Genomic DNA, 23,338 nt, shown 5'->3' on the forward strand with positions numbered 1-23,338 from the left:
TGCTTAGTCTTCGTGGCCCCGTTGGGCTTCCGTAGAACAAGAATCGGTCTCCATAGAGACGGTCCTCGGCAGAGGCCAAGGAACACCGAGCTCAGAGACAGCAAGGACAGGTGACCAATCCATTATCATGTCCGCAAACACGATATGTCGTGTATGACCACCGCTAACCAGGACGTTCAGAAAGACCACTTCTTTTTTTTTTTTTTTTTTTGACCGGATAGCCTACGTCGACACTAAGTGTTCGCTTTTTGCATAACTTCCAGCTAGCCGCCAGCTAGCTAATGCAAAGAGAGATCTCCTAACGCTACTTAAACTGACGCTACCTTCACACACTCGATGGTTGGTTAAACATACACTAACACTGATATCCCAACTCTGTTATATCACGCTAAGGATTTTTTTTTTTTCTTTTCGCTTCCGCCATTCGAAAATAGTGAGAGAATATGCGGTTTCAGCCCGTGGTGACGGAGGGACAATGTTTCAAACGTAGTCAAAGGCCGTATTCATATCATGTTAACACCCAGGACTCTACAGTCAAAAATTGGTGTGCGGAGTCAGTAGCTCGTTGTGTGTAAATAACGCACACCCCCTCTCTTTTGTTGCCAGTGGAGGTACCAGTGCATGTTCTGCTGTACAGTCCTCGCAGGGTCAAAATGTCCTTCAGAGACCTAAGAAGTGAGTAATGCTCTCTAACCGCCCCGCATTGTGTGCGCTAAACATTATATCGCTTAACTGAGAGTTGTTTTTTGACGCTATATAATGTCGGTAACTGGAGTTTTGTCTTGTTTGGCAGATTTCACTGAAATGATGAGGGCCTTGGGCTATCCCCGGTTGATATCTATGGAGAACTTTAGAATACCGAACTTCACGCTAGTGGCAGAAATCTTAATATGGCTTGTAAAGAGGTATGCTTGAGCGTCACCCAGCCCACACTCCATCCTAAAATCTGTGATGATTTCTTTGGTTGGAGTTTTTAGATCACCTACTGATCCATCGATTCTACTTTTGCTCCAAGTTTTTTTTTCTATCCTTCTATGTTTTTAATTAGATCACCCAAAACTATGTATACACATTATGTATGTAACGGAGGATACTGTGATATATTTTGCTCTTTATCTTTTGCACCCTATCCCTCTCTTTTTGCATTACATATAGATATGAGCCTCATATGGATATCCCCACTGATGTGGATACAGAGTCAGACAGAATATTCTTCATCAAGGCTGTGGCCCAGTTCATGGTGACATCTATAATATGTTTGTTCCCAATGTTCAGTTCATTCATGGTTTTAAAATGCCTGCTCTTAGTCTGTCCTAACCGGTGTCTCACCTGGCTGCAGGCAACGAAGGCTCACATCAAGTTGAACACTAAGCGTCTCTACCAGGCCGATGGCTACGCAGTGAAAGAGATGCTCAAGATCACCTCGGTGCTGTACAGCGCTATGAAGACCAAGCAGATGGCCCTGGAAGACCGAGTTGAGGAGGATAACAGCAAGTTCAAGTTTGACCTCGGCTCACGCGTGAGATGCAGTTTTTACACTGTGTAACCTTAACATCCGTGTTTCTTTATCTTCAGTCGTTTCTAAGCTTACCAAGCTGTCAGCTGTAAGGAGTTTGAGCATAAACAATTACATTAAGAGACATTTAATTTGAGTCGGTACTGGAAACTGCAACAGATAAAATGAAGCAAATGTCATATATTGTGCAATTTTTGCAGATGTGAATTTGCCCAGTGTTCAGGTTGGTTTTCGTCAACTTTTCTTGCATTACTTGGCTTGTACTGCAACTAGTTGAGGACTTTAAGTCTGACCCACATGTTTTTTGACACTCAAAGACAATCGGTAATTACTATCTTGATATTGTTTCCTTTGTTTAATTTCATAAATTAACTTAATGTATCTTATTTCTAATCCTAGGTGGAAGAGAAAACTGTGCGTTGCTGATTACATCTCACTCTGTCTTCACTGTAGATTTCCGATCTTAAAGCAGCTCGACAGCTGGCATCCGAGGTCACATCTAAAGGAGCGTCTCTATATGATTTACTGGGAAAAGAGGTGGACCTAAGGGTGAGGGAGAACGTAGATATTAACTGACACATACTGGCTTCCATTGTCCTTGATACCGAGTCCACAAAGTCCTTGAGATTAAAGTGAAATTCATGTAAACATTTGGAAAGATCAAAAATGACAACAAATGTCATCTTTAATGGGTCTCTTTTCATACATTAGACACAGACTAGATAGATAGCTTTATTCTATGAAGGCCAGATTGTATACGGTTATGTAAGTGCTATTTAAGAATGTTTTAAAGAACATCTTGATCTGAAAAGACATGATAATTTCAGAATTTCTGAAATCCTTATTTCCTTATAATCTTATTTTTGGTATCTTCTGAAAGAATCTTCTTTTTTTAAGACCAGTCTGACAAAAAACTGCTGTTGGCCATTGAGTACCTTTTTTACGCTTAAATACTCTGCTGAGCGCTGGTAAGGCTGTTAGCATGATGTGGCTGTGTTTTGCTGCTGAAACAAAGCTGCTGCCCACTGATGATAATAGCTGTGCAATGGTGAAGTCTATCTGAAAAGACATCAGTGTAAGTGATGCAAGAGATTACTCTGTCTTTGTCTTCAATGTCCCAATAGGAAATGAGAGCTGCGGCCATTGCCAGACCTCTGGAGATCAATGAGACTGAAAAGGCCCTAAGAGCTGCCATCAAGGAAGTTTTAGTATGTATTTATCCTGACAATCTTCATTTTTTTAAGCTCACACAGGACCTGTTGTTATCCATGAAATGGCACTGAATCTGCCACCATGACTTTGTGTTCATTGTCAAGGAAAGTGTGGAGAAGACCAAAGACATGCTGAATAATGTTGTCTCTGATGAGACCAGTCTGGACGCCAAGATAGAAAAGAAGAAGCAGGAGCTAGAGAGGAATCGGAAGAGGCTCCAGACACTGCAGAGTGTCAGGTCAGTTTACAGCCTGACAGGCAGCATAGAGGCAAAATGACAGGAATGTTTCCCACTAAATGAAAAGGCATAAAGCAAATTGGGGTGATCTTAATTTTAATTGTAATTATTTGCTATCTTTTTCCAAGACGCTTGTCATTCAAGTTGTTCCATTTTTAAGATTTTATTCATCTTAAAGTTTTCTTCCTTTGACTCACAGAAAATCTTTGAACAGAACTTTGATAAGTAAGTACGTTTATATTCACCACCATGTAAGGGCTTACAAAATAGTTTTTTGTTCCTCTCTCAATTTTTTAGGCCGGCCTTCATGGATGAATATGAGAAGATCGAGGAAGATCTGCAAAAGCAGTATGACACCTATGTGGAGAAGTTCAGGAACCTCTGCTTCTTGGAGTCTCAGCTGGATGAATACCACAGACTTGAGCAGGAGAGGTTTGAGGTGTGAGATTGTGTGTGATAGATAGAAAAGTGATTCTCAACTGTTTTACAAAATGTCTTCCTATGGAACTGCTTGTTCTTTATATAACTAACACACATATATTTGCTTAAATATATTACCACTTTGTCCCAGTAATGCTCAGCATAACCCAGGGACCTTTATTGGTTTGCAAATATTGGACCAAAAACACATATAAAAATAAACTTGCTTAAACCATTGTTATACTGCTACACTAATGCAATTTCTAGACATTCTGGGCAAATCCAACAAACCCTGTGAGTATAACTGAAAGCAGGGCGACCACTTGTTAGAGCTGCACAGAGGTGAAAAATGAGTGCCCCTCTTCCTTTTGTATGTATATCATTTGCTGGCCTGTGATGATGAGAAATAAGACAATACAGTTCACAAACATTGGCATAGCGATAAAAATTCAGATGTGGTGAAAATGGGAGTAACTCATACTCTGAATGCAGTGGGTGGAAGAGAATAGAAACTGACATTAAGTTCGAAAGAGCTTGGATTCTGGATTTGACAGACGTATGAAGGCTCGAGCAAATGTAAACTTCTCTTCTCTCACCGGCCGTCTTTATGCTGTCTACATGTGTTTGTCCGTTTGTCTCCCCTGCAGGAGGCTGAAAACACTCTGAGGATGATGCAGCACAAACTGAGGGAGGAGGAGAGAGATTTAATGAAAAGCTCCTGTGAGACAAACAAACAAACTAAAAGCAACAAGTCACGACATAATCTCAACCCTTTTTTGTTGTTTCACACACTTGTTTCACAATGTTTTCTGCAGTGAAAGATGAGGATTCTGACATGGACGTTCCAGAGGACGAAGGCTCAGACAGCGACATGGAAGAGTGTCGACCCTCTAAGCCCTGGCCCACACGAAACGGCATCACAGCAGGTACACAGACAAGGGAGAGCCACGTCTTTGTAATGATCAACTATTAATGGCTTGGAAAAATAAACTAAAACGGAAGTTCATTATAAAGAAAATTATGTGCATCTTTTTCTGCTTTCTATGATTTACATCTGCGGTTCTCAAAAATAAATACACAACTTATGAAAACATAATCTCCTTCCATTTAAACTGAGCGTTACCTCTTTTTTTACCCTAGGAAGAGGAGCTCGATTCATTGGGAACATGCAGGGTGGTGACAGTGACGAGGTTAGTACTGTCATAGCAACATGAATACAAGACTCCTTCCTTGCTCCCATTCCTCACTTTGTTAGCTACAATTTTAAAAATTCAAAGATTCAAAGACCTCTTTGTTGATTTACTCACGGTGGCCCTTGATGGCGCTCTCTGTGCTGCCTCTCTCATGACAGAATGACTTGCTGTTTACTTTTGTTTGTAATGTTTAACCAAGTGTCCTGTGCACCATCTCTGAGTTTCACATCCCTTTTGGTTTCCATCTTCTACTCTCTGCAATATCTTACCTTTCTCTGTCACTCACTTGTATTTTAAAAGCCCTCCTTAGCTGTTTCCAGAAGGTCAATTCATTCTGCAAAAAAACAACGGAATAGAAAGGTTTGTGCAGGACCAGGATCTAGTTCTCTCCTCATTCATCTGTGTATTAAAAGGAAAAATCCATTCTCAAATTATCTAACTCTGTAGGCATTGTTCACACAGCGGGTGTAGCCTGTATCCTCCATACTCATTGAAGGGAATGTTCATATAGATCTTGTGGTTGATCAGACATACGCACAAAACTTGTGGATCTTGTGGCCTGTTCTCTGTTTTCTTTGTAAGTCATGCATTTATTTCATACGTATATGCAAAGAAAACAGACTGAAATAGGCTGTTTTTACATGTTTTACCTACCAGTTTCTTTATGGTCGCTCTGAGTTAGTGAAATAGAGGCGAGGGATATTGTTGCCTCTTTTGCCTGGGAACAATCCACAGAAAGCTTGCTTTCATGCAAATCATTCCACTGTGTGTATGTTCTGTACTGTATGAAAAGAAAGTACCATTTCTGTTAATCTGTGGAGTTTAGTGCATAACAGGATCACGTAACCACATATTGACATAAACTTCTGAGTTTACCCTCAACCCTGCCTGGTCCTCTTCCCTTCCAGGTAGTTATTTTACTACATTTCCCTAAAAATATCTTTTTACAGATAAGATACTTTACCTTTACTTTTAACTGTAAGTGTGTCATCTGTTTTATTTCCTATTTTCTTCAATGCATATTGGCCTGTTCATTTTTTGAACGTTGGTGCAGATGCTTAATGTGCTGAAATGTTCAGGATAGATTTTTGGATTTGGATTGGATTTTTCCTTTAAATCAGGCAAATGGTTATGTTGTCCCTGTAGTTGTTTGGCTCCAGGTGGACATGTTCCAGCTCAATGATCCACTGTAAAAACAGTTCTGGACTCTATGTTTTATTCCAGCCCAAGAAGTGAGTCTGTGATTAGATCCTCCTGTCTGATTTAGGTTGTGGTAAACTGTTAGCTGGTTTAGAGTTTAGTTGGACTGAAAACATGCCCATCCCTGTTGTAGCTCCACACAGTGTGTTGAAATTGTTATCCTATTGTTATGGTGCATTTTGTGATAGTTGCGATCATGTGACCTGCTGTTTCAGACTGAAGACAGCGAGATTGATGTGGATGAGGATGATGAAGAAGATGAGGAAGGTGAGGAGGAGGAGAGCAAGGATTTGGAGGATGACAGTTTGGAGGGCCTGGTGTCCAGAGGTGCTCGCCCCTCCAGGGGGGGCATGAGATCTCCTCTATTGGAGGAGAGCGACAACGACTTCTGAATGAAGAACGTGCACACGCACACACACACACACATACGCCTATATGTGCTCCACCTGCTTCTGTATTCAAAGTCAAATCAAAACATCTCATTACTTCTCAGAAATATCCATTAAATATTATGTTCCATCGTATTGCAACATTTAGCGTTAATATAGTTCCTATTTCTGAATATTTATGTAAACCGGTTTTTCTTAATAAAATATCAAAAATTTACTCTCTTGCCTGTGTCTCACTTGACTCAAGAATCTCAGCAAGAGTAAATCAGTCATATATTGACACGGATTATTTCAATATTGTGCAATTTTACTTTATGCTCCACTACATTTTCAAAGAGAGCACTAGTTTTAACTCAGCTGTAGCCTTTAGATAAACTAATACAAAATTTTAAATGAAAAACAAAAGCGTAAGAGGCTTACAAACTTAGAGGATACTTTGCAGTTGCAGTGTTGATGTTAATGTAAGGTTCATTCAGCAGAAATTCTCCAGATAAAACAGGTCACAATTTGATCTCAAATAGGGAGATGAATTTTAAATACATTTTAAACACATGTTAAGCTGTCTATGACATAATATTTTATATCTGGCGTCAATAATGCCTGGTGAAATTTCCCACGCGAATAAGCAATTCAACATTTCTTGAAAGAAGAAATTCACATTTATTTACATTTAAATACAAGCGTAAAATTCTTAGCACAAAGCAGTACTTATGTCAAGGGCACGGCGGAGTTGAAAGTAGGTTTCTTATCAAAGATGTAGCGGAGTAAAAAGTGAAATTCACTGAGCTGCGTAATCATAGGACGCTACGTCATCTCGGTGCGCTGGTTTCAGAGAGGAGGTGGCAGATGTCTCTTCGGAACAACAGTCGTCTAGTTACGACCTATTTTTGCTCTCCTACTGGTATGAAACCATGTTTATACTAAAACATTTGAGAAATCTGATCGTTATCATCTTAGCTACATTTCGGTGTCGTTAAATAGGGAATATCTGGCTCGTTAACAGGCAAATCAGTCTTGTTTATCAGGCTAACACCAACAAGCTAAAGCTAACTAGCTACACTGACTAGCAAAGCTTCAGTCGGTTGTATAGTATTAGAGAATTCAGTTTCGGCTAAATTAGTCTCCTCTTTGAGTCTCTTTTGTTAATCTACGTGTGTGCTAAACCACATTTTCAAAGTGATGCTTAGTTATGGTAGCTATATGGCACTAGCAATTGTCTTGCGTTACTTTATTCACACGTTATACGAAATTAATTTAGGTATACTAGCTACACATCTGTGGTCCCAAAACAACTGGTGCACAGTACACATAAACACTACATGTTGAACAGAAAGTTTTTTTTTTTCAATATTCAATTGAGAAATATCAAAAAGAAAAGTAATTACCACTGTGACAAATTTCAGGTAGGGTTTTGAATCACTTGGGACATTTGGCTTGCTTGAAGCTGCCAAAGTTAATGGTTATTTTTATTATTGATTTAACTGATGATTATTTTTTGATTAATAGTTCAGTCTTTGAAATGTCAAAAAATTTAAAAAATTTAAAAAATGTTAATCACATCTTCGCAGGGCCCAAGTTGACATCTTCAGTTGACTTGTTTTGATTGATCAAAAGTCTAAAACCCAAAGTTATTTGCTTTAGTATTATATAATAGTATTATATAATATAAAGCAGAGAAATCAGCGATTTGCAAAGCTGGATCCTGAGAATGTGTAGAATTCACAGTTTTTGCTTGAAAAATGGCTTAAATAAATGTTCAGTTATAAAAGTAGTTAGAGATCCTTTTTCTGTTCAACAATTAATCGACTAATTGTTTAATCTCAAGTTGAATCAAATGATATTCAGAACAGGCTATATCAGTATTGCGCATCAGTCTTGAAAAATCTCTTGTCATTGATACTCTTCTCACTCTTGTCTTACCTTGTCTCTCTCAGCTGAATAGCAGCTGCTGGGATGCCAAAGAAGTTCCAGGGCGAGAACTCCAAGGCGGCCACAGCCAGAGCTCGCAAGGCTGAGGCCAAGGCTGTGGCAGACGCCCGCAAGAAGCAGGAGGAAGAGGACGCCCTGTGGCAGGAAACTGACAAACATGTACTCAAAAAAGAGCAGAGAAAGGTGAGCTGTCTCTCCAGCCAGGTGTCATTTTCAGATTTGTGAGTCATAATTATTTAGTCTGCTGTTTTGATGAAGTTTCATTACTGTGACATATTTTTTATGTTCTGCTTGAATAGTATGTACTAAGTGATGTGTGTACAAACATTAACTTTAAAAAATCCTAGGTTTGACAAAGAAATAAACACCACAGAAATTCTGACAAATAAACCTCATATTTGAAAAGGAAGAAAATCAGGATTACCGTTTTTGATCTGGACAGGAACCCTGCCTGTGGCCTCCTATTTTTTTTCACACACACACACACACACACACACACACACACACACACACACACCCACAGGTCTAAAGTCTAGATGGGATTAAGTCTTAATTTTTCGCAGTGAGACATTGGGTTTTTGTTTTCGCAGCTAGTTACTGAACGGAGCAAACAAACAATAAAAAAACAAACAAATTACCTGTTCTTAATTTAATCTGCATTTAAGCAATAAGATGACCAGCATGTACTATATAATCTTGAATATCTTTACGTACACAGTGTGCAAAATAACAGAGGACGAGTTTCATGAAAATTATTAATTAGATTAACTTCAGAGAGAAGACAAAGAAAAATTATGTTGCTGTTCTGGATTTACTGTAGATACCACTGTCCCAGACACTTCTCTGGGTTAGCTTGAACTCGACCTAGCTCTGCGTCTTTTCAATTGCACACAGAGGTTGGACTGTCTTCTTTGGGGGACTTAACAAGTATTTTTCTTATATGACTCATTATTCTCTGTGATGATGGGTGAACATCAGCAGAGGTATCGCAGATGTCCTAGTATAAGTAGCAGCCAAACTACTTATAAAACAACCTATACATCGAAGCATTATAGCAAATACTACATCGTATTATTTAGATGAAAAAATGCACAATTTCTGGCCATGGACCATTTTTTGTGTATTCTGCCACCTACTTTTTTGTTGGACAGCTTCAGACATCTTTGTACACCATATATATCTAATAGTTCTGAAGCCCCATCAAAGATCAGATATTTTAGAAGTTTGACGCAATATGTTTGGCCTGTAAGAAAATAAATGTCTGTAAAGTTTTGTCAGCAGAAAGATCTCCCAGCCTGATGAGACGGCTTTCTGCATTTGCAGGATGACAAGGAGAAGAGGAGGATGGAACTCCTGGAGAGGAAAAAGGAAAACCAGCGACTTCTGGATGAGGAGAACGCCAGGCTGAAAGGCAAATCCCAGAAGGAGGCTGGGGCTGGAGGAAAAGTGACCCGTGCCCAGATCGAGGAGACACTTCAGAATGAGCAGCTGCAAGAGCAACAGCAGCAGCTCAAACCGAAAGGTAAAGTACAGGTTGAAGAGGCTGATAAATGTGTGATGGTTAGAATGAAGATGAAACTTCAGGGGCGATCAGACAAAATTAAACTGCAGTGACTGTTTCGGCGCTCATACCTGAAATTTAATTTTCTTTAACCATGACACCTTTGTAATGTTTGGAATTAAATTTTTTTCCACAGAAAAGAGCCAGATGGACAATCCAATAGAGGAGAACGTGAACAGAATTATCCCTGATGAAGGAACAGTGGAAGCCAGAACAATAGAAGATGCCATTGCTGTGCTCAGGTACCAGTCTTTCACCGTTTCCACTGTGTGTGACATCCTGTTGTCCTTGTGATTACTGCACTGTTGGTTTTAATTAAATTGCATAGGGTTATAAAACAGCAAATATGACTTGTTAATGTTAGCAATTTGTTATTACTTACCCTGTCTCCCAGCACGGGGCCTGAGGACCTGGACCGCCACCCAGAGCGGAGGATGAAAGCAGCATTTCTTGCCTACGAGGAGACCAACATGCCTCGCCTAAAAAAGGAGAACCCCAACATGAGATTGTCGCAGCTGAAGCAACAGTTGAAGAAAGAGTGGATGAAGTCACCAGAGAACCCCCTGAACCAACGCTTTGCCACCTACAACTCAAAGTGAATGCACTATTTCCCCCTATAATGCCATTTGAAAACTGTCTGCCTATGCACACTGGAGACTTCATTGGAAAATTGAATAATTTCATCTAAAATGAGTTTTTCTGACGAGAACCTGCCCAGAAACAATCTCTCCAGTACCAGAGGACTCTACTTTGTTATTCGAGTCACTTGCAAGGAGAAGCTCATTTCCCCCTATCAACGTCACAAGTGATCATAATGTCCGTGCACGTGGCCTCCAATGGGGCAGCTCAGCTTCTAATAAATTTGATTTCATCTTTTTTTTTTTCTAGCACTTCTGGGGAGGTGGGGAATCAGATGCTTTGAGAGTAACTTATTAAAGGCCAGCGTTCGATCATCAATATCTCTTGTTGCTTTTAAATGCAAGACTTTTTCCTTGTTAGGAGGCACATACTTGAAGTCACGTACTGAAGTCAAACGTTTTTTTCCCCTTCTGCTGTTGTGCAATGCTTATTCAGAAGAGAAGACGTTGGAGTTACTATTCATTTAAGGGGAAAGTTGACTGTAGTTTTGTGTCCAGGGTACACAATATTCATCAGCCACCAGCAGAATCAGGGTAAATCTAAAATAGCTGTGGCTGGACATGACTTTAGGTTTTGGTAACTTTGGCAAGTGACTAACCAGTTTCTTCAAATGAGCTGTTTCTTTTCTTAAATAGCAGAACAGTTGGCTTTGAGCTTTGAAGCCACTGTCGCCAGTGGATTAAGAGTCCTGCCTTGAATATACACAGATACAAAGTGCATTTTCTACCAAGATATCCTCAGTGTGTGACATACAACAGCAATGCCTAAACGTTTTAAAGAAAAACATTTATTTTAATCTAAAACGCGCCAGGATGGCCAAGTGGGTACTGAGATTAACTGTGATTGTGCAGGCTTATTCCCCATATCAGTCTTTTTTCTTTTGTCTTGTCCGTCAGCCAGGTGACAAGGACCTGCATTGTCCTGGAGAAAAGTCTATTAAATGCAGCAACTGTAAAACTTGACTTGCTTGTGCTGTGACTTCAGTCTGTGGAGTTGGTGCTATTGTCTCATTACCTGCAACACAAACGGCAAATGCTGAAGTTAGTGTTCACACGAGGACACCACTTTGTTATTCCATTCACTTGATGTCTTCACAGCCTTACACATGCTTGATATGATACTTAGCTGATGCTTCCCCTCCAGCATTGTAAGGCATTGTCCTCAGCATGGCAACAAATCTTGTCATAGCCCTGGTGTAGCTACTTTTACCAAGAGTAGAAGCTGTCACTTCGTTGCCTTGTAAGCCTTCTGCACCAACTGGAAAGAAGAAGAAAAAAGAGAAAGAATCGGCTGTTTTAACAGGTTGACTGGTGCTCTAAATTATTTAATTGGTACAGTAAACTTGTGAATTGGCATAATGACTTAACAACATCAACAAAATGATCAAGGTGTTTTTCCTTTATGAAAAAACAAACAAAAAAAAGCATCTCCAGACCTTTAACAGTAGCTGCCTGGCCTCCCTTATCTACTCCACCAGACCTTTTGGCCTTTAGCCAGCTATGACTTCAAATTCCCATGCTTTCACAAAATTGGTGGGCTGGCTTAGTTAAAGTGGATGATGACATCTGAAAACAGAAGGTTATGATCCAAACACTCAGAGCTTTCTTGCTGCTGTGTTAAAACTGTAGGCTCATGTTGTGATGTGCACGGATGCAAGTTTTTTTTAGTCATTAATCACCAACTTGTGCATGCAAAGTTTCTCAGTTATCCAGTTCATAGTATTTCCAAGTGCTATACGAAGGAAACTGGACTCGCTTGAGGTTCATGAAGGTGTTTCACCTCTAATCCGAAAGGCTTCTTCAGTTCCTTGAGTTATTCACAAACTTGTTTTTAAAATAAGCCATATAAAGTCCATACCTGGATCATGCACTGCTATATGGAGAAATGTCTCTGGTAGCAGCAAAACAACACAACTTAAATCTAGTTAATTGCAAAAAAAAACAAAAAAACCTAACTTCTCAGGGAAATACTTCCTGATTGTTTTTGAATGTGACCAGTGCCACTGTTGGTCACAAAGGTTTTCTCCAGCGCAGCAACATTCATATACTGAGCTGCTGAGGCAGCAAGCTGGAGGCTTTGTTAAGTTTGTCTGATGCCAGGTGGGGAGACAGTAAGCACAGATAAATCAGGGCTGAAGCAGCCTAAATATAAGTGACATTTAGGTAAAACAAGTCCAACACTTTAACTAAAATACAGGTTACCTGCATTTATATTTGGGAAATGGGTTTTAACACACAACAAGGCTTTTCCAGAGCAAAAATATGCAGAGCAAGTGTGGCCATTTACAGTTTTTAAATGCTTGGGAGACGCAAAAATAGAAATAGGAAATACACACAAAAAAACTGATTGTTGAGCCACTGTTCTGTTTTTGTGTTGTTTTTTTTTTGGCTAGTAATCTAGAAAAGCAACCGTGTTTCTTGAAATGGTTCTTATTTTTTAATGCCGTGTACTCCACATTTAGACACATCAGATCTGTTTCACGTTTGCTGGTTTTTATTTCTAAATAGCAACAATTAAACCACACCACTCCTGCTGATTGGATCTAGATTTTGAAAATCTGAGGAGATGGACTGTTCAAAACTTCAGCGGGGGTGTTTTTGATTGTATCTCTTAATGCAGTTATTCTCCAAACAGTCCTGCAGTAACATTTGTTAGATCTTTTAGGACACATTTGATGAGGCCTTGCATTTACTGGTTTGATTCATTCAGAGCCAGGTTTAAAAAAGGACGCTTTTGTCCAGCCAGGCTCCTGTGGCGGATGAGATAAGAGACCCTGTGAAGATCTTTGAAATACAGAGCTTTAATGACAAGTTCAACTGACCTCTTGTTTCCCATTTTGCATTTAAAGCAACTGATTCATCGTCTTTTCCCTAGCAACCAATCAGTCTAATCCCAATTTATAGGGATTTCTTTGAGCTCATACGTGTGATGTTCCGCCTGAACGCTTGGGTCTGATGTTAAAGGTTTTTGTTTTTCTGCATCCTAACCTGCTCCTGCACCCTCCCACACCCTGTCCATTTGCATGGGAACCCTTTACCGGGCCAGCTGCTGCTGATGCCCTTTTCTTTCTTCATGTTGAATTCTAATCATTACTTTCAAAGGAAAGCGTCTCCAAAGCTCCTTTATCAAGTGCTTGTACTGGGAGGAGGCAAGCCACTGTCCGACACCCACTCAGGCTGCTGCTCTTCTTACCACTTCTGCAAACCGGGAGCACTACCAATTTATAACCTGCTTCTTCAAGTTTGGAGCAAACAACGTCTGGAAGTAGTAGGTAAGGATCACCAGTAGGGGTTTGTTCATATATTATTTTTATTTATTTTAAGGAGAAAGTTATAAAAATTGATATATTGAAAGGCTAAAGTCAAAATAAGACAACCCCATTTGGAATAATTAGGTTTGCTTTCTTAGGAAATGATTTTCAACCATAGAAAATGATACTCAACTTATAAAGCACATCAAGATAAACTGTTACAGTTGTCAAGCCGATATCTTTGAGTTTTTTTCATATTTACTGATGGCTCACTTTTTTATGTGCAGGACAATGGTTAACCCACCTTTTGGGGCTGAGCTTTAGGAATTTAACATATATAATATCTATGAAAATAGAAGGATAAATCAATACTTCTATAAATGTGGCAATCTTGTGGGTTTGAGTGGTTGAATGATGATCGCTGACAGAGGATTTAGCTTACAATCCTTTTTCTGTTTATGAGCATATTGTCATCTGGGGGTATCTGTTGATATACACAATGTCATTATTTTTGTAGGATAAATGTAATATTACCATTCAATTTTTTGTTATTTTTTTTACTCTCCCAAAACAAGACACAAAAAAGTCAAGAACACAAAATTATATCCACTTCCTAAACCTTTGTAGATATTAATTTAAGACTTTAGCACAATGACACTCAATTATTCCAAATTAACAATTTATTTCCTCCAAAGTAGTTGAATAATGTGTGAAACTAATCTGTATAATTTTCTGAGCCTTTCTGATTTCCATACACAGCAGAGTTACTGGGAGGGGGTCACATCTGCTTTTGACAGCTGAACACACAATTTGAAACTCAAGAAATCATTGCTTTTGTATCCATGATGATTTTGCCTTGAATAAATACTCTGTGTGTAAACAGAATAGTGTGAATTATTAGTTAAATAACCTAACCATAACTTTTAATTAACTTTTTTCCAACAATGTTTCACAGTGAGCAAAGGCCAATATAGAGGCTAAAGACAGACAAAAATTAAAGATATAAATGCCACACCAGAGTTTTAAAATACTTTGAAGACATGTTAAGGACAATCCAATAGACATGTTAAGCGTTAATAAAATTTGAGCACCAGAGGTGAAAAAACATCAATCAGTGCATACTACATTCACATCATTCAGCTGTGACATCCTGATTCAAATACATTTCAGGATCTTTTTTGCATGTCATTCTCTTCTGTCTCATCTTTCCGCTCTCTTTCCAGCGATGTGAAAAAATGATCTGTTTGTGATCTAATTTCAGCTCTGCAGTGATGCCATGAGGTTGATTTTGGTTAAACCAACCAACGCAACACGACGTCTTGACTCAACAGGCGAAGTCTTCCATGATAGGGACCATGAGAATTGCACCTCAGGAGGTCTGTCCCCTCGGACAAAGACCCCTGAGGGGAAGCGTGATCAATACTCTGGAAACTCAGTTGAAGCATCTTCATCCCCGCAGGGGTCGAGCCTGGGCTGTGTTTCATCTTCACCCCACAAAAGATCTAATGGAATCAGTCCTCCAAGAGTTTCAGCCCAGATGTCGCCACTGAAAACCCAAAATCTAACCTTATCACAGCTGAACCATCAGGACTGGCTGCTGCTCTGTGGCCAGGTTAGCAGTGTAGATGATTCAGCCTCAACAGAAAGAGCAGGGACCAGTGTGGGACATCCAAACCACAATGACAGATGTGGCTGTTTCTGTCCTGATACACAGCAGCATACAGAGGCTTCTACTTTTCCACCACAATCAAAACATGGTACAATCCAAGAATGTCTCTCCAGAGTTGCAAATAAGAGGAGCCTTTCATCCTCAACAGACACCCAGTCTTTCTCTCAAATTACCCAAAGTTCAACCTCTTGCCTGGTTTTACCACAGCAAACAAACCGAAAGGATCTTTGGAAACTTGCAACAAACCATCCACAGGATAATTTCAAACCTCAGTGCAATGACCCAGAAGGTCAAAAGGAGCTTGTGCAGCAGCAACCTTGCAATCGTTTTAAACTCAAAGACAGCAGCCAGGCAACCTGTCCAAATTTGTTCAACATTCCTCTAAACTTTGTTGAGTGTGCAGAGACAAATCAGAAACTTCACCAAAGGCCTCAGCCTGCTGTGGGTGCAGACCTCAACTGGAGAGAGCTTTTCCGTAAAGAACCACTGTTAGTTCAGCAACGTCAAAAGCGAGACTCTCACGACTCGATAACTGGCGATCAAACCTTCAAGCCATCTAGGGATCCCTCAATTGTCCCCAAGTGCCGTCATCTACCTTACAACCCTCCGACCACTACTCCTCGGGTGAAGAGGTCATATACACCAGCTACTGACAAAAGTATACAATCCCTCTCCATCAGCCAGTATAGTTCACTTGAGAACCAGGATTTTGTCAAAGACAGAGCTAGAAAGCAACAGAGTCAGGTAAAGGATTTTTCTTTATTTACTGTAGCTTCCTTACTTTGTGCAGGTAATTTCTTGAAATATACTTCGTATCATTTGGCTCCTGAGGGTAAAGGCAAAAGATATTTTCTTGTTGGGAAGTTCTATCTCTCTTGATATACTGTTTTTTTCCTCAGATATGTTGTCTGATAAATTACATATCCTGTGCTGACTGTCTTACTTGCAGACAAACTCTCATCACCTCAGTGGATCAAAACTCTCCCTCCCTAAGCATACTCCCCTACCATCAGACAACTTAGAAACTAATAACACAGTTAATGGGGATGCAGTGCGGCCGCTGAGCAGCCATGGCACTTTAAGTGCCAGTCTGACAGATCTTGACTCAGGCCAACAGCCTCTTCAGCATCTTCACAGTGCCATCCTCGAGGACGTCTTCTCCAAAGTCATCAGAGAAGACTCCAGTAAGGCCAACAGTGACAACCTGACCAGGGAGGAAGGCAGCGTACCGCAGAAGAAGACTAAGGACATTAGCTACCGGCTGGGTCAAAGAAGAGCTCTTTTTGGGAAGCGCAAACAGTTGAGTGACTACGCCTTGGTCTTTGGGATGTTTGGCATCATTGTCATGGTGATCGAGACAGAGCTTTCAAGGGGATTTTACAGCAAGGTAGTCCGCTTCAGACTCATGTTATGTTATATTATTACTTTATTAAGTACAACAGATATACAAAAAAGTTCAGAAACACTGGCATCTGAAAAAAAAATTAAAATTTTAGTTCATTATGACAGCGTGGGTCAGCACCCTTAACATTTTTCCCATTGTTAATTCAGTCCGGTCACTTGTCTCTTCACAACGAGCTGCACTCACCGTGTTCATGTTTTTGTTTCCATTATTTACAGGAATCCATATATTCATATATACTGAAAGGCCTGATCAGCCTTTCTACTGCTATTCTTCTTGGACTCATTTTGATGTACCATGCAAGGGAAATCCAGGTATGCAGATGAATGATTAAAAACCCATTCAGTTGGACTACCTATGGCCTTTTTTTATTGGTAAACCTTATTACTTAAGCGTGGATGTTCAATGTTTAAGCCTGGAAGCAAATGTAAACAATCTAAACTCAACGTTCACATACTTAGCTATTCCCAAAGCTGTCAGCTCTATCCTATGGTCTTCTTCAGAAAGTGGAACCTGCTCAGATGTCATCATGTAACCTAAGTACAAGACTTTAGTCACATGGTAACAGGTGGCCTTATATAAGTGGGAAAATTACTGGAAAATGTTGTGAGATACAGCTAAGGCTTGAGGATTAGCAAAATAAATGAACCTTGAGTTTTGAATTTTTTTCACAGAACCGAATCACTGTCAATGATAGTACAGAGGTAGATTTCTCTTACTACCCTGGCTGAACCACTCACAAGAAAGCTTTGAATTTTAAGAAAAGGCATACATCATTGCTAAACTTGTCAATTCATCACCTATAGTGTTGACTAAGTGAGAAATTGGACTACTATCCAAATATTCATATCCATCACATTAACGAAACCTTGAAATAAAAACTGCGGTCAAAACAAATTAATTTCTTATTTATTGTGTTCGGGGTTATTAGATAATTAATTACCTTAAATGTTTTTTCTACAGCTCTTCATGGTGGACAATGGGGCAGATGATTGGAGGATAGCTATGACCTTTGAGCGGATTCTCTTTGTTATGTTGGAGCTTCTGGTCTGTGCCATCCATCCAATCCCGGGCCATTATGTGTTCACCTGGACAGCTCGACTGGCCTTCAGCTACACAGCATCAGTAGCGGACGCTGATGTCGACATCATCCTCTCTGTGCCGATGTTCCTGCGCCTCTACCTGATTGGCCGGGTGATGCTGCTTCACAGCAAACTGTTCACAGACGCTTCTTCCCGCAGCATTGGGGCGCTCAACAAGATCAACTTTGACACCCGTTTTGTGATGAAGACTCTGATGACCATTTGCCCTGGCACAGTCCTGCTGGTCTTCAGTGTGTCCTGTTGGATCATCGCAGCATGGACTGTGCGTGTATGTGAGAGGTATCAGCAAAAAGCTTCTTAACCTCTCACTCTTCCTTTTTTTCCGTTAGTAACCAGTTGCATTACTTCAGTATCATCATTGATCTATGTATTTTCCATTTCGTTATTCAAATGGTTGATATTAATTTGAGAAACCAAAATCAGTGATAGTCTACTTGTAAAACATCTTCCTTGGTATGACACAGCTTCTCCTAGGTTTTTACATCAACTGCTTTTGCAACTAGGTGTCATGTCTTAACAGGTATCATGATGCACAGGAGGTAACTAGCACCTTCCTTGGAGCAATGTGGCTGATCTCCATCACCTTTCTGTCAATCGGCTATGGAGACATGGTCCCTCACACCTACTGTGGAAAAGGTGTTTGCCTGTTAACAGGAATTATGGTGAGACTCATACTGATATAGTTGTAGTGGAAGGTAAACCTATTAAAAGAACGATATACCAACCCACTAGCCAAATGACATACTGCAGTATGGCAACATTTTTGACCTTAAATTTATAGTAAACTTTTTTAATTTGTACATACATTTGTATAATTTGTATAAAACGAATGAAAAGTATTTTCAGGAAGCATCAAAGGACGGTCATAAATGGTTATGAGTTTCATTTATTTCTGCTAACAGCAACTTGAAAATGTAATTTAATAACAATGTCACTTAAATACTAGTATAAAGCTCTCTACTCTACTCTAAAATTGCCCTCGTAATGCCCTTCACTGCAGTATGCCACAGTGTCACTAACCACTACTCTTCTCCGCAGGGAGCGGGCTGTACTGCTTTAGTTGTTGCTGTTGTTGCAAGGAAGTCAGAACTCACCAGAGCCGAGAAGCATGTCCATAATTTCATGATGGATACTCAACTTTACAAAAAGGTCACTTCACAATCAGAAATGCTGACTTATTGTGCATTATTTTTAATATTAACACTAAAGTTCTATCTGAACAGAAATCCAATTTTGGGTTTTTGACCACAGTAGGTCAATTTAAGTTTCTTCTGATTTATGTCTCAAAGAGCTTTACAGTGGAACCTCATCAGCAATCAGTCAACAAAATGATGTCATACAGTATGCCAGCAAAATAAAATAAGGAAACAAAACAAAGCACAGTACACAAACATTACTGGCCATAAATACTACTGTTCTGCTGTGTAGATGCTTTTCCTACTCTGCTGTTTCATCTGTATAATATTCCTCACCCAGATAAAAAACACCGCAGCCAACGTGTTGAGGGAGACGTGGCTCATCTACAAAAACACCAAGCTGGTCAAGAAGATTGATCGTGCAAGAGTACGCCACCATCAGCGTAAATTCCTGCAAGCCATCCACCAGTAGGTATAAATACATCATCATCCCAGAGTGCACCGTCACAGTTTGAATAATGTGGAGATATTGTAGGGAAAATTTACTGAAATTGCATGTGTTGCACCTTACTCTACCTTACTCTAGTTAAATGTTGTTGCAGTAAAATGTGTGACAGGGTTTTTATTCATGTATTTGTGTATGTTATGACTTCAATTTTTATTAAGACAAACTGTACTGGGCATTTATTTTACCTGGCACAAAAGTGACTGTTTCATATTTCCAATCGTAGACTGCGAAGAGTCAAAATGGAGCAAAGGAAACTAACTGACCAGGCCAATACAGTTGCTGACCTTGCCAAGGTCTGTATATGTAGTATGTTTCACAATTTTAAAAAATGGTCAAAGGTTTTAAGTTTGGTTGAAGGGAAAAAAAAAAAAAAAAAGATTTTTCATCTAGTCAGCTAATTATCCATAATCATCTATTAACATTAAATGTTGGAAGATAGATTATTTTGTGTCATTTTTAGATCGAAGTCCCGTTACTTTACATTGCCATACTTCCTTTTTTAGTAGTTACTTCACCGGGCCTATACACACAGCTCATCCCTGACCCCGAAAGCACCTTGGGGTCACTGTGGGGCCACTGTGGGGTGAAAAGCAGGCCCCATTTAGGTTCCGCAAACGGGACCCGTGTCCACTTTGAAATGGTGGGCACATTTTTGTCACGTGATGTATCATTTCCTGTTAGCATGGATCCACTGAGGGCCCACAGCTGTACTATAAATGTAATAGAATAGCTGGATTCAAATACACCAAATTATATAGAAGTGTTTATGTTACCTTAAATTTTAGCTCTGATTGGTATTTTTGACACAATTTTATACAATACTAAAAAGGAATTCTAAAATGTTTCTTCCTTAGATGGATTTTGTAATTTCTATTTTAATATATGTTGAGTGACTTAGTGTGACCTCTCTTCAAAGTGACCACAATATGCTGTAAAGTCAGATGTGTGATCTGTCCGCCCTGCTGCTTTCAGACTCAGAACATGATGTATGATCTGGTGTCGGAGCTGCAGCATCGAAGCGAGGAGATGGACAGGAGGATTGTAGCTCTGGAAGAGAAACTGGACACCATCCTTCTCAGTGTGCAGTCACTGCCCGTTGTGCTTTCTCAAGCGATAACAAAGCTACAAAAGGATTTCCTGGACGACTTGGCTTGTCGTGTCCACGTCCTGTCATCCTCCCTGAGCTCTGAGTGCTGTCCGGTCCCTGCCCGGCAACTTTGTCCAGGATCCACCACACGAGAGACACCTTCCAGCTGATAGGCTTCGCTCAGTGGTTTCCCTCTTACTCTGCAACCTTTTTTTTATGCTGAAGGATTTTCTCAACATGCACTCTTCCTTTACTTACACTGTGCTACACAATCATACAGTTACACACATTCACCCTGGGAGTTACAGCTACAGAGTCATGCCGCGGAGCTCCAATGAGAGGGGAAGTGTTTCAGTCGGGGGGCTCTAGAGGAAGGAAACGGCATCATTCCTGCGTTTCCAAAGCTCAGAATTGTTAGTTCAGGGACTGGGTTTTCACCTGTTAATAGACAAACATTAGTCCATACAGCCTCTTTTGATTGCCCCCAAGCGAACTCTATACTGAATTCGAGGATGTTCATAGAGAATTAAAGTATATCTGTCAGCTGTTACATTGAATCCATGATTAAAGAGCTTATCTTATTCAGTGTGATCTAGCTAAACCCCAGGCCCTAAAGAAATGTGAATGATATTATTCCTATTTTTGGGGTTGCAACACACATTGGTCACATTGAACACTATCGGTCCTCAGACTTCATGTCCAAGGACATTTGCTCTAGGTTTTTCAAGCAAGCAGGTTTTTTAAGCCTTGCCTTTTTTGGCTTCCCAATCAGCATTTAATTCAAAAAAGTATTGTGGGGCTTCTTACCTTGTTATGTATGTAGATGAACAGAAAGCTACCAATAAAAGTTGAAGACAGCTGATTGCCTTTGAGGTTTTTACTGCAAGCAACTGTGAAACTGTGAAAGCAGCATGGGACTAAAAATTCAATGATAGTGATTACAGAATTTGACCAAAAATATTAAAAAAATTAATTAGCACAGTAACACGAAAACACAGTGAAAGTGAAAGATCAACATTAAGTTTTCATAGCAAGTACAACACAATAGTTAAACTTGTAAACATACACATTAGGTCCACCAGAGTAAAAGTTAACATGTAACGATGATCCTAACAGTAATTCAATAGTTAGCGTTACTTAGAATGCTGCATAGCAATACATTAGCCCCAGACAGCTAGCTTAGTTGGATAGCAGAAAGCTGATCGTAGAAAAACTAAATTCTGCTAAATCACAAATAGACAACAGTTGTAATAAAAGGAGCACTTGAAGACAATTCTCCCACAAGAGCATTTGCGGAGTAGCTGGATTAATTTGATGCCAATATTTTTTTAGACGCAGCTCTGACAAAATGGTGGACGTTAACAATGTCAGGGAAGTTGCTATTGAACTCTGTCAGTAATGGTTGCTATGTCAACTGAATGTTCAACTGAAACCAACTGCTGGTGGCAAAACACTGGGACTGGAAAAGGTTCCCTGAAATATTAAGAAGAGCAGCTTTGACTACTGAAAGTCGATGGTCACCACGGGGTTAGAGAATTCGGCTTGTCGTCATCGGGTTCCTAGAGGCTGAACTGGCTGTGAAAATGATGAGAAAGACTGCTTCCACTTGATGGTTAAGGTTTTATAGGGTAGCTCCCAGGAATGAACGTGTGAACCTGTACTTATGAAAAGCAGAGCAATACAGGTTTAAAAATAAAGATTAAAATGCCTCTACAGAATGTACTGTATTATTCACTTACTATTGTACTGCTCAGTCAAGGCTGCTGCAGTTTGTAAAGAATGCTGCAGACTGACTTCTAACTAGAACTAAAAAAAAAGATTCTTAAGATAAGGCTCATTGTTTCAGTCCACCAATTCTCATCATTTTCATCCAAATCCCAATCAGTGCTGTTTTTGTGTCCCCATACATCCAAGAATTGTTGTTTCTCTTGCTCCATTAGTTTTCTGCATTTTATTGTAAATGAGGTCCTCCAGTGGAGAAAAGTGATTGGTCATAGAGAAGAGATTTTATAATATTTATGATTACTTGCAAAGCAATAATGGTCCGGTGCAAGCTAAGATTTTCAGAGCTTTTAATTGCTTGTGAGAAGAGTAGTCTCCGACGGTCAGACGAAACTGCTCTGGTTGTTCCGAATGCCAGTTTAAAGCCTAGAGGGGAAGAAACATTACAGTCAGGGCACCTAGAATTTAGAGCAGTTTGCCTGAAGGTATAAAGTTCATTTAACACTGTAACTTGTTTCAAGGGCCACCTTAACATTATTATTACAATAATAATTAATGTACTCGCTTTACACACATTATGTATTTTATGTTTGTTTTGTGCCCATTTGAGATATAATTTCCACATGGTGTTTTGTGGCTTCTGATACATTTTATCATCTAGGCCTGTCTATATACGTCCAATTGGTATCAGTACTTTTTAAGTGGTGAACATGAAAACCTATTAACAAATGTGCAATAGAAATAAAGCTTCTTTATATTTAATAACTTGGGAACAGTATTTATAGTTCTGAAACCTTCTTCTGTGTCATTGGCCTTAACTTAAACATTATAATAAATTTGGGTTTTAGACATCATAGGGACATGATTCTCACAGGTGAAATATACTTTGCAGTGATTAAAACATTTTTTTCTAGCAGTCATACGGTATTTTGTTTCAGACATATTTTAAAAGAGATACGGTATATAGCCTATTTATTAAATCACTTTTTTTTTTAAATCCAGAACTCCATTTCTGTTTTGTTCATCTTTCTGTTTCCTGTGGCAGGGCTCATGTGAGTCAAGTTGCACTTGGAAAACTGCATTTTAAAAAATATAGGCTCAATATAATAACAATATAATCAATATAAATTGATTTCTGTGTGTCAGGTGAAACGGCTGTGTCCA

General features: G+C 39.6%; 3 protein-coding genes across 5 annotated transcripts; all 3 read left to right on the forward strand.

The window, feature by feature from the left end:
* On the forward strand, window positions 1–6,374 carry cluap1 (clusterin associated protein 1). 2 transcript variants are annotated; one of them, XM_040128369.1, is made up of 13 exons: window positions 1–110; window positions 607–675; window positions 794–905; window positions 1,156–1,240; window positions 1,340–1,519; window positions 1,970–2,065; window positions 2,641–2,724; window positions 2,833–2,966; window positions 3,264–3,405; window positions 4,034–4,106; window positions 4,202–4,312; window positions 4,527–4,576; window positions 5,995–6,374. In XM_040128369.1, the coding sequence occupies exons 2-13, from the start codon at window positions 654–656 to the stop codon at window positions 6,169–6,171; spliced, it is 1,266 nt and encodes a 421-aa protein (XP_039984303.1). In that variant the 5' UTR covers window positions 1–110; window positions 607–653; the 3' UTR covers window positions 6,172–6,374. The 2 variants fall into 2 exon arrangements, with proteins under 2 accessions (XP_039984303.1, XP_039984304.1); XM_040128370.1 differs by lacking the exon at window positions 1–110 and adding an exon at window positions 223–339.
* Window positions 6,375–6,948: 574 nt separating this feature from the next.
* On the forward strand, window positions 6,949–11,186 carry ccdc124 (coiled-coil domain containing 124). Its single transcript, XM_040128371.1, has 5 exons — window positions 6,949–7,069; window positions 8,103–8,280; window positions 9,421–9,619; window positions 9,795–9,900; window positions 10,053–11,186. The coding sequence occupies exons 2-5, from the start codon at window positions 8,122–8,124 to the stop codon at window positions 10,255–10,257; spliced, it is 669 nt and encodes a 222-aa protein (XP_039984305.1). The 5' UTR covers window positions 6,949–7,069; window positions 8,103–8,121; the 3' UTR covers window positions 10,258–11,186.
* A 571-nt stretch (window positions 11,187–11,757) lies between these two features.
* Window positions 11,758–22,845, forward strand: kcnn1b (potassium intermediate/small conductance calcium-activated channel, subfamily N, member 1b). Of its 2 annotated transcripts, XM_040128367.1 has the most exons (10): window positions 11,758–13,568; window positions 14,809–15,960; window positions 16,166–16,603; window positions 16,837–16,932; window positions 17,582–18,000; window positions 18,242–18,383; window positions 18,760–18,870; window positions 19,198–19,325; window positions 19,589–19,658; window positions 20,338–22,845. In XM_040128367.1, exons 2-10 carry the CDS (start codon window positions 14,824–14,826, stop codon window positions 20,620–20,622), a joined length of 2,826 nt encoding a protein of 941 aa, XP_039984301.1. In that variant the 5' UTR covers window positions 11,758–13,568; window positions 14,809–14,823; the 3' UTR covers window positions 20,623–22,845. The 2 variants fall into 2 exon arrangements, with proteins under 2 accessions (XP_039984301.1, XP_039984302.1); XM_040128368.1 differs by lacking the exon at window positions 20,338–22,845 and having other exon boundaries at window positions 19,198–19,329.
* Window positions 22,846–23,338: the final 493 nt, after the last annotated feature.

This window comes from Xiphias gladius, chromosome 6, assembly GCF_016859285.1.
Source record: "Xiphias gladius isolate SHS-SW01 ecotype Sanya breed wild chromosome 6, ASM1685928v1, whole genome shotgun sequence".
Lineage (NCBI taxonomy): Eukaryota > Metazoa > Chordata > Actinopteri > Istiophoriformes > Xiphiidae > Xiphias > Xiphias gladius.

What these genes read in the sequence shown, in the direction of transcription:
- cluap1 (XM_040128369.1), top strand. Translation starts at nt 654, where the DNA reads ATGTCCTTCAGAGACCTAAGAA. An exon ending in CTGCCATCAAGGAAGTTTTA is followed by an intron (nt 2,725 to 2,832) that starts GTATGTATTTAT and finishes TTCATTGTCAAG; the next exon opens with GAAAGTGTGGAGAAGACCAA. An exon ending in TTGAGCAGGAGAGGTTTGAG is followed by an intron (nt 3,406 to 4,033) that starts GTGTGAGATTGT and finishes TCTCCCCTGCAG; the next exon opens with GAGGCTGAAAACACTCTGAG.
- ccdc124 (XM_040128371.1), top strand. Translation starts at nt 8,122, where the DNA reads ATGCCAAAGAAGTTCCAGGGCGAGAACTCCAAGGCGGCCACAGCCAGA. An exon ending in GCAGCAGCTCAAACCGAAAG is followed by an intron (nt 9,620 to 9,794) that starts GTAAAGTACAGG and finishes TTTTTTCCACAG; the next exon opens with AAAAGAGCCAGATGGACAAT. An exon ending in GATGCCATTGCTGTGCTCAG is followed by an intron (nt 9,901 to 10,052) that starts GTACCAGTCTTT and finishes CCTGTCTCCCAG; the next exon opens with CACGGGGCCTGAGGACCTGG.
- kcnn1b (XM_040128367.1), top strand. Translation starts at nt 14,824, where the DNA reads ATGAGGTTGATTTTGGTTAAACCAACCAACGCAACACGACGTCTTGAC. An exon ending in CTAGAAAGCAACAGAGTCAG is followed by an intron (nt 15,961 to 16,165) that starts GTAAAGGATTTT and finishes TCTTACTTGCAG; the next exon opens with ACAAACTCTCATCACCTCAG. An exon ending in CAGTTGCTGACCTTGCCAAG is followed by an intron (nt 19,659 to 20,337) that starts GTCTGTATATGT and finishes TGCTGCTTTCAG; the next exon opens with ACTCAGAACATGATGTATGA.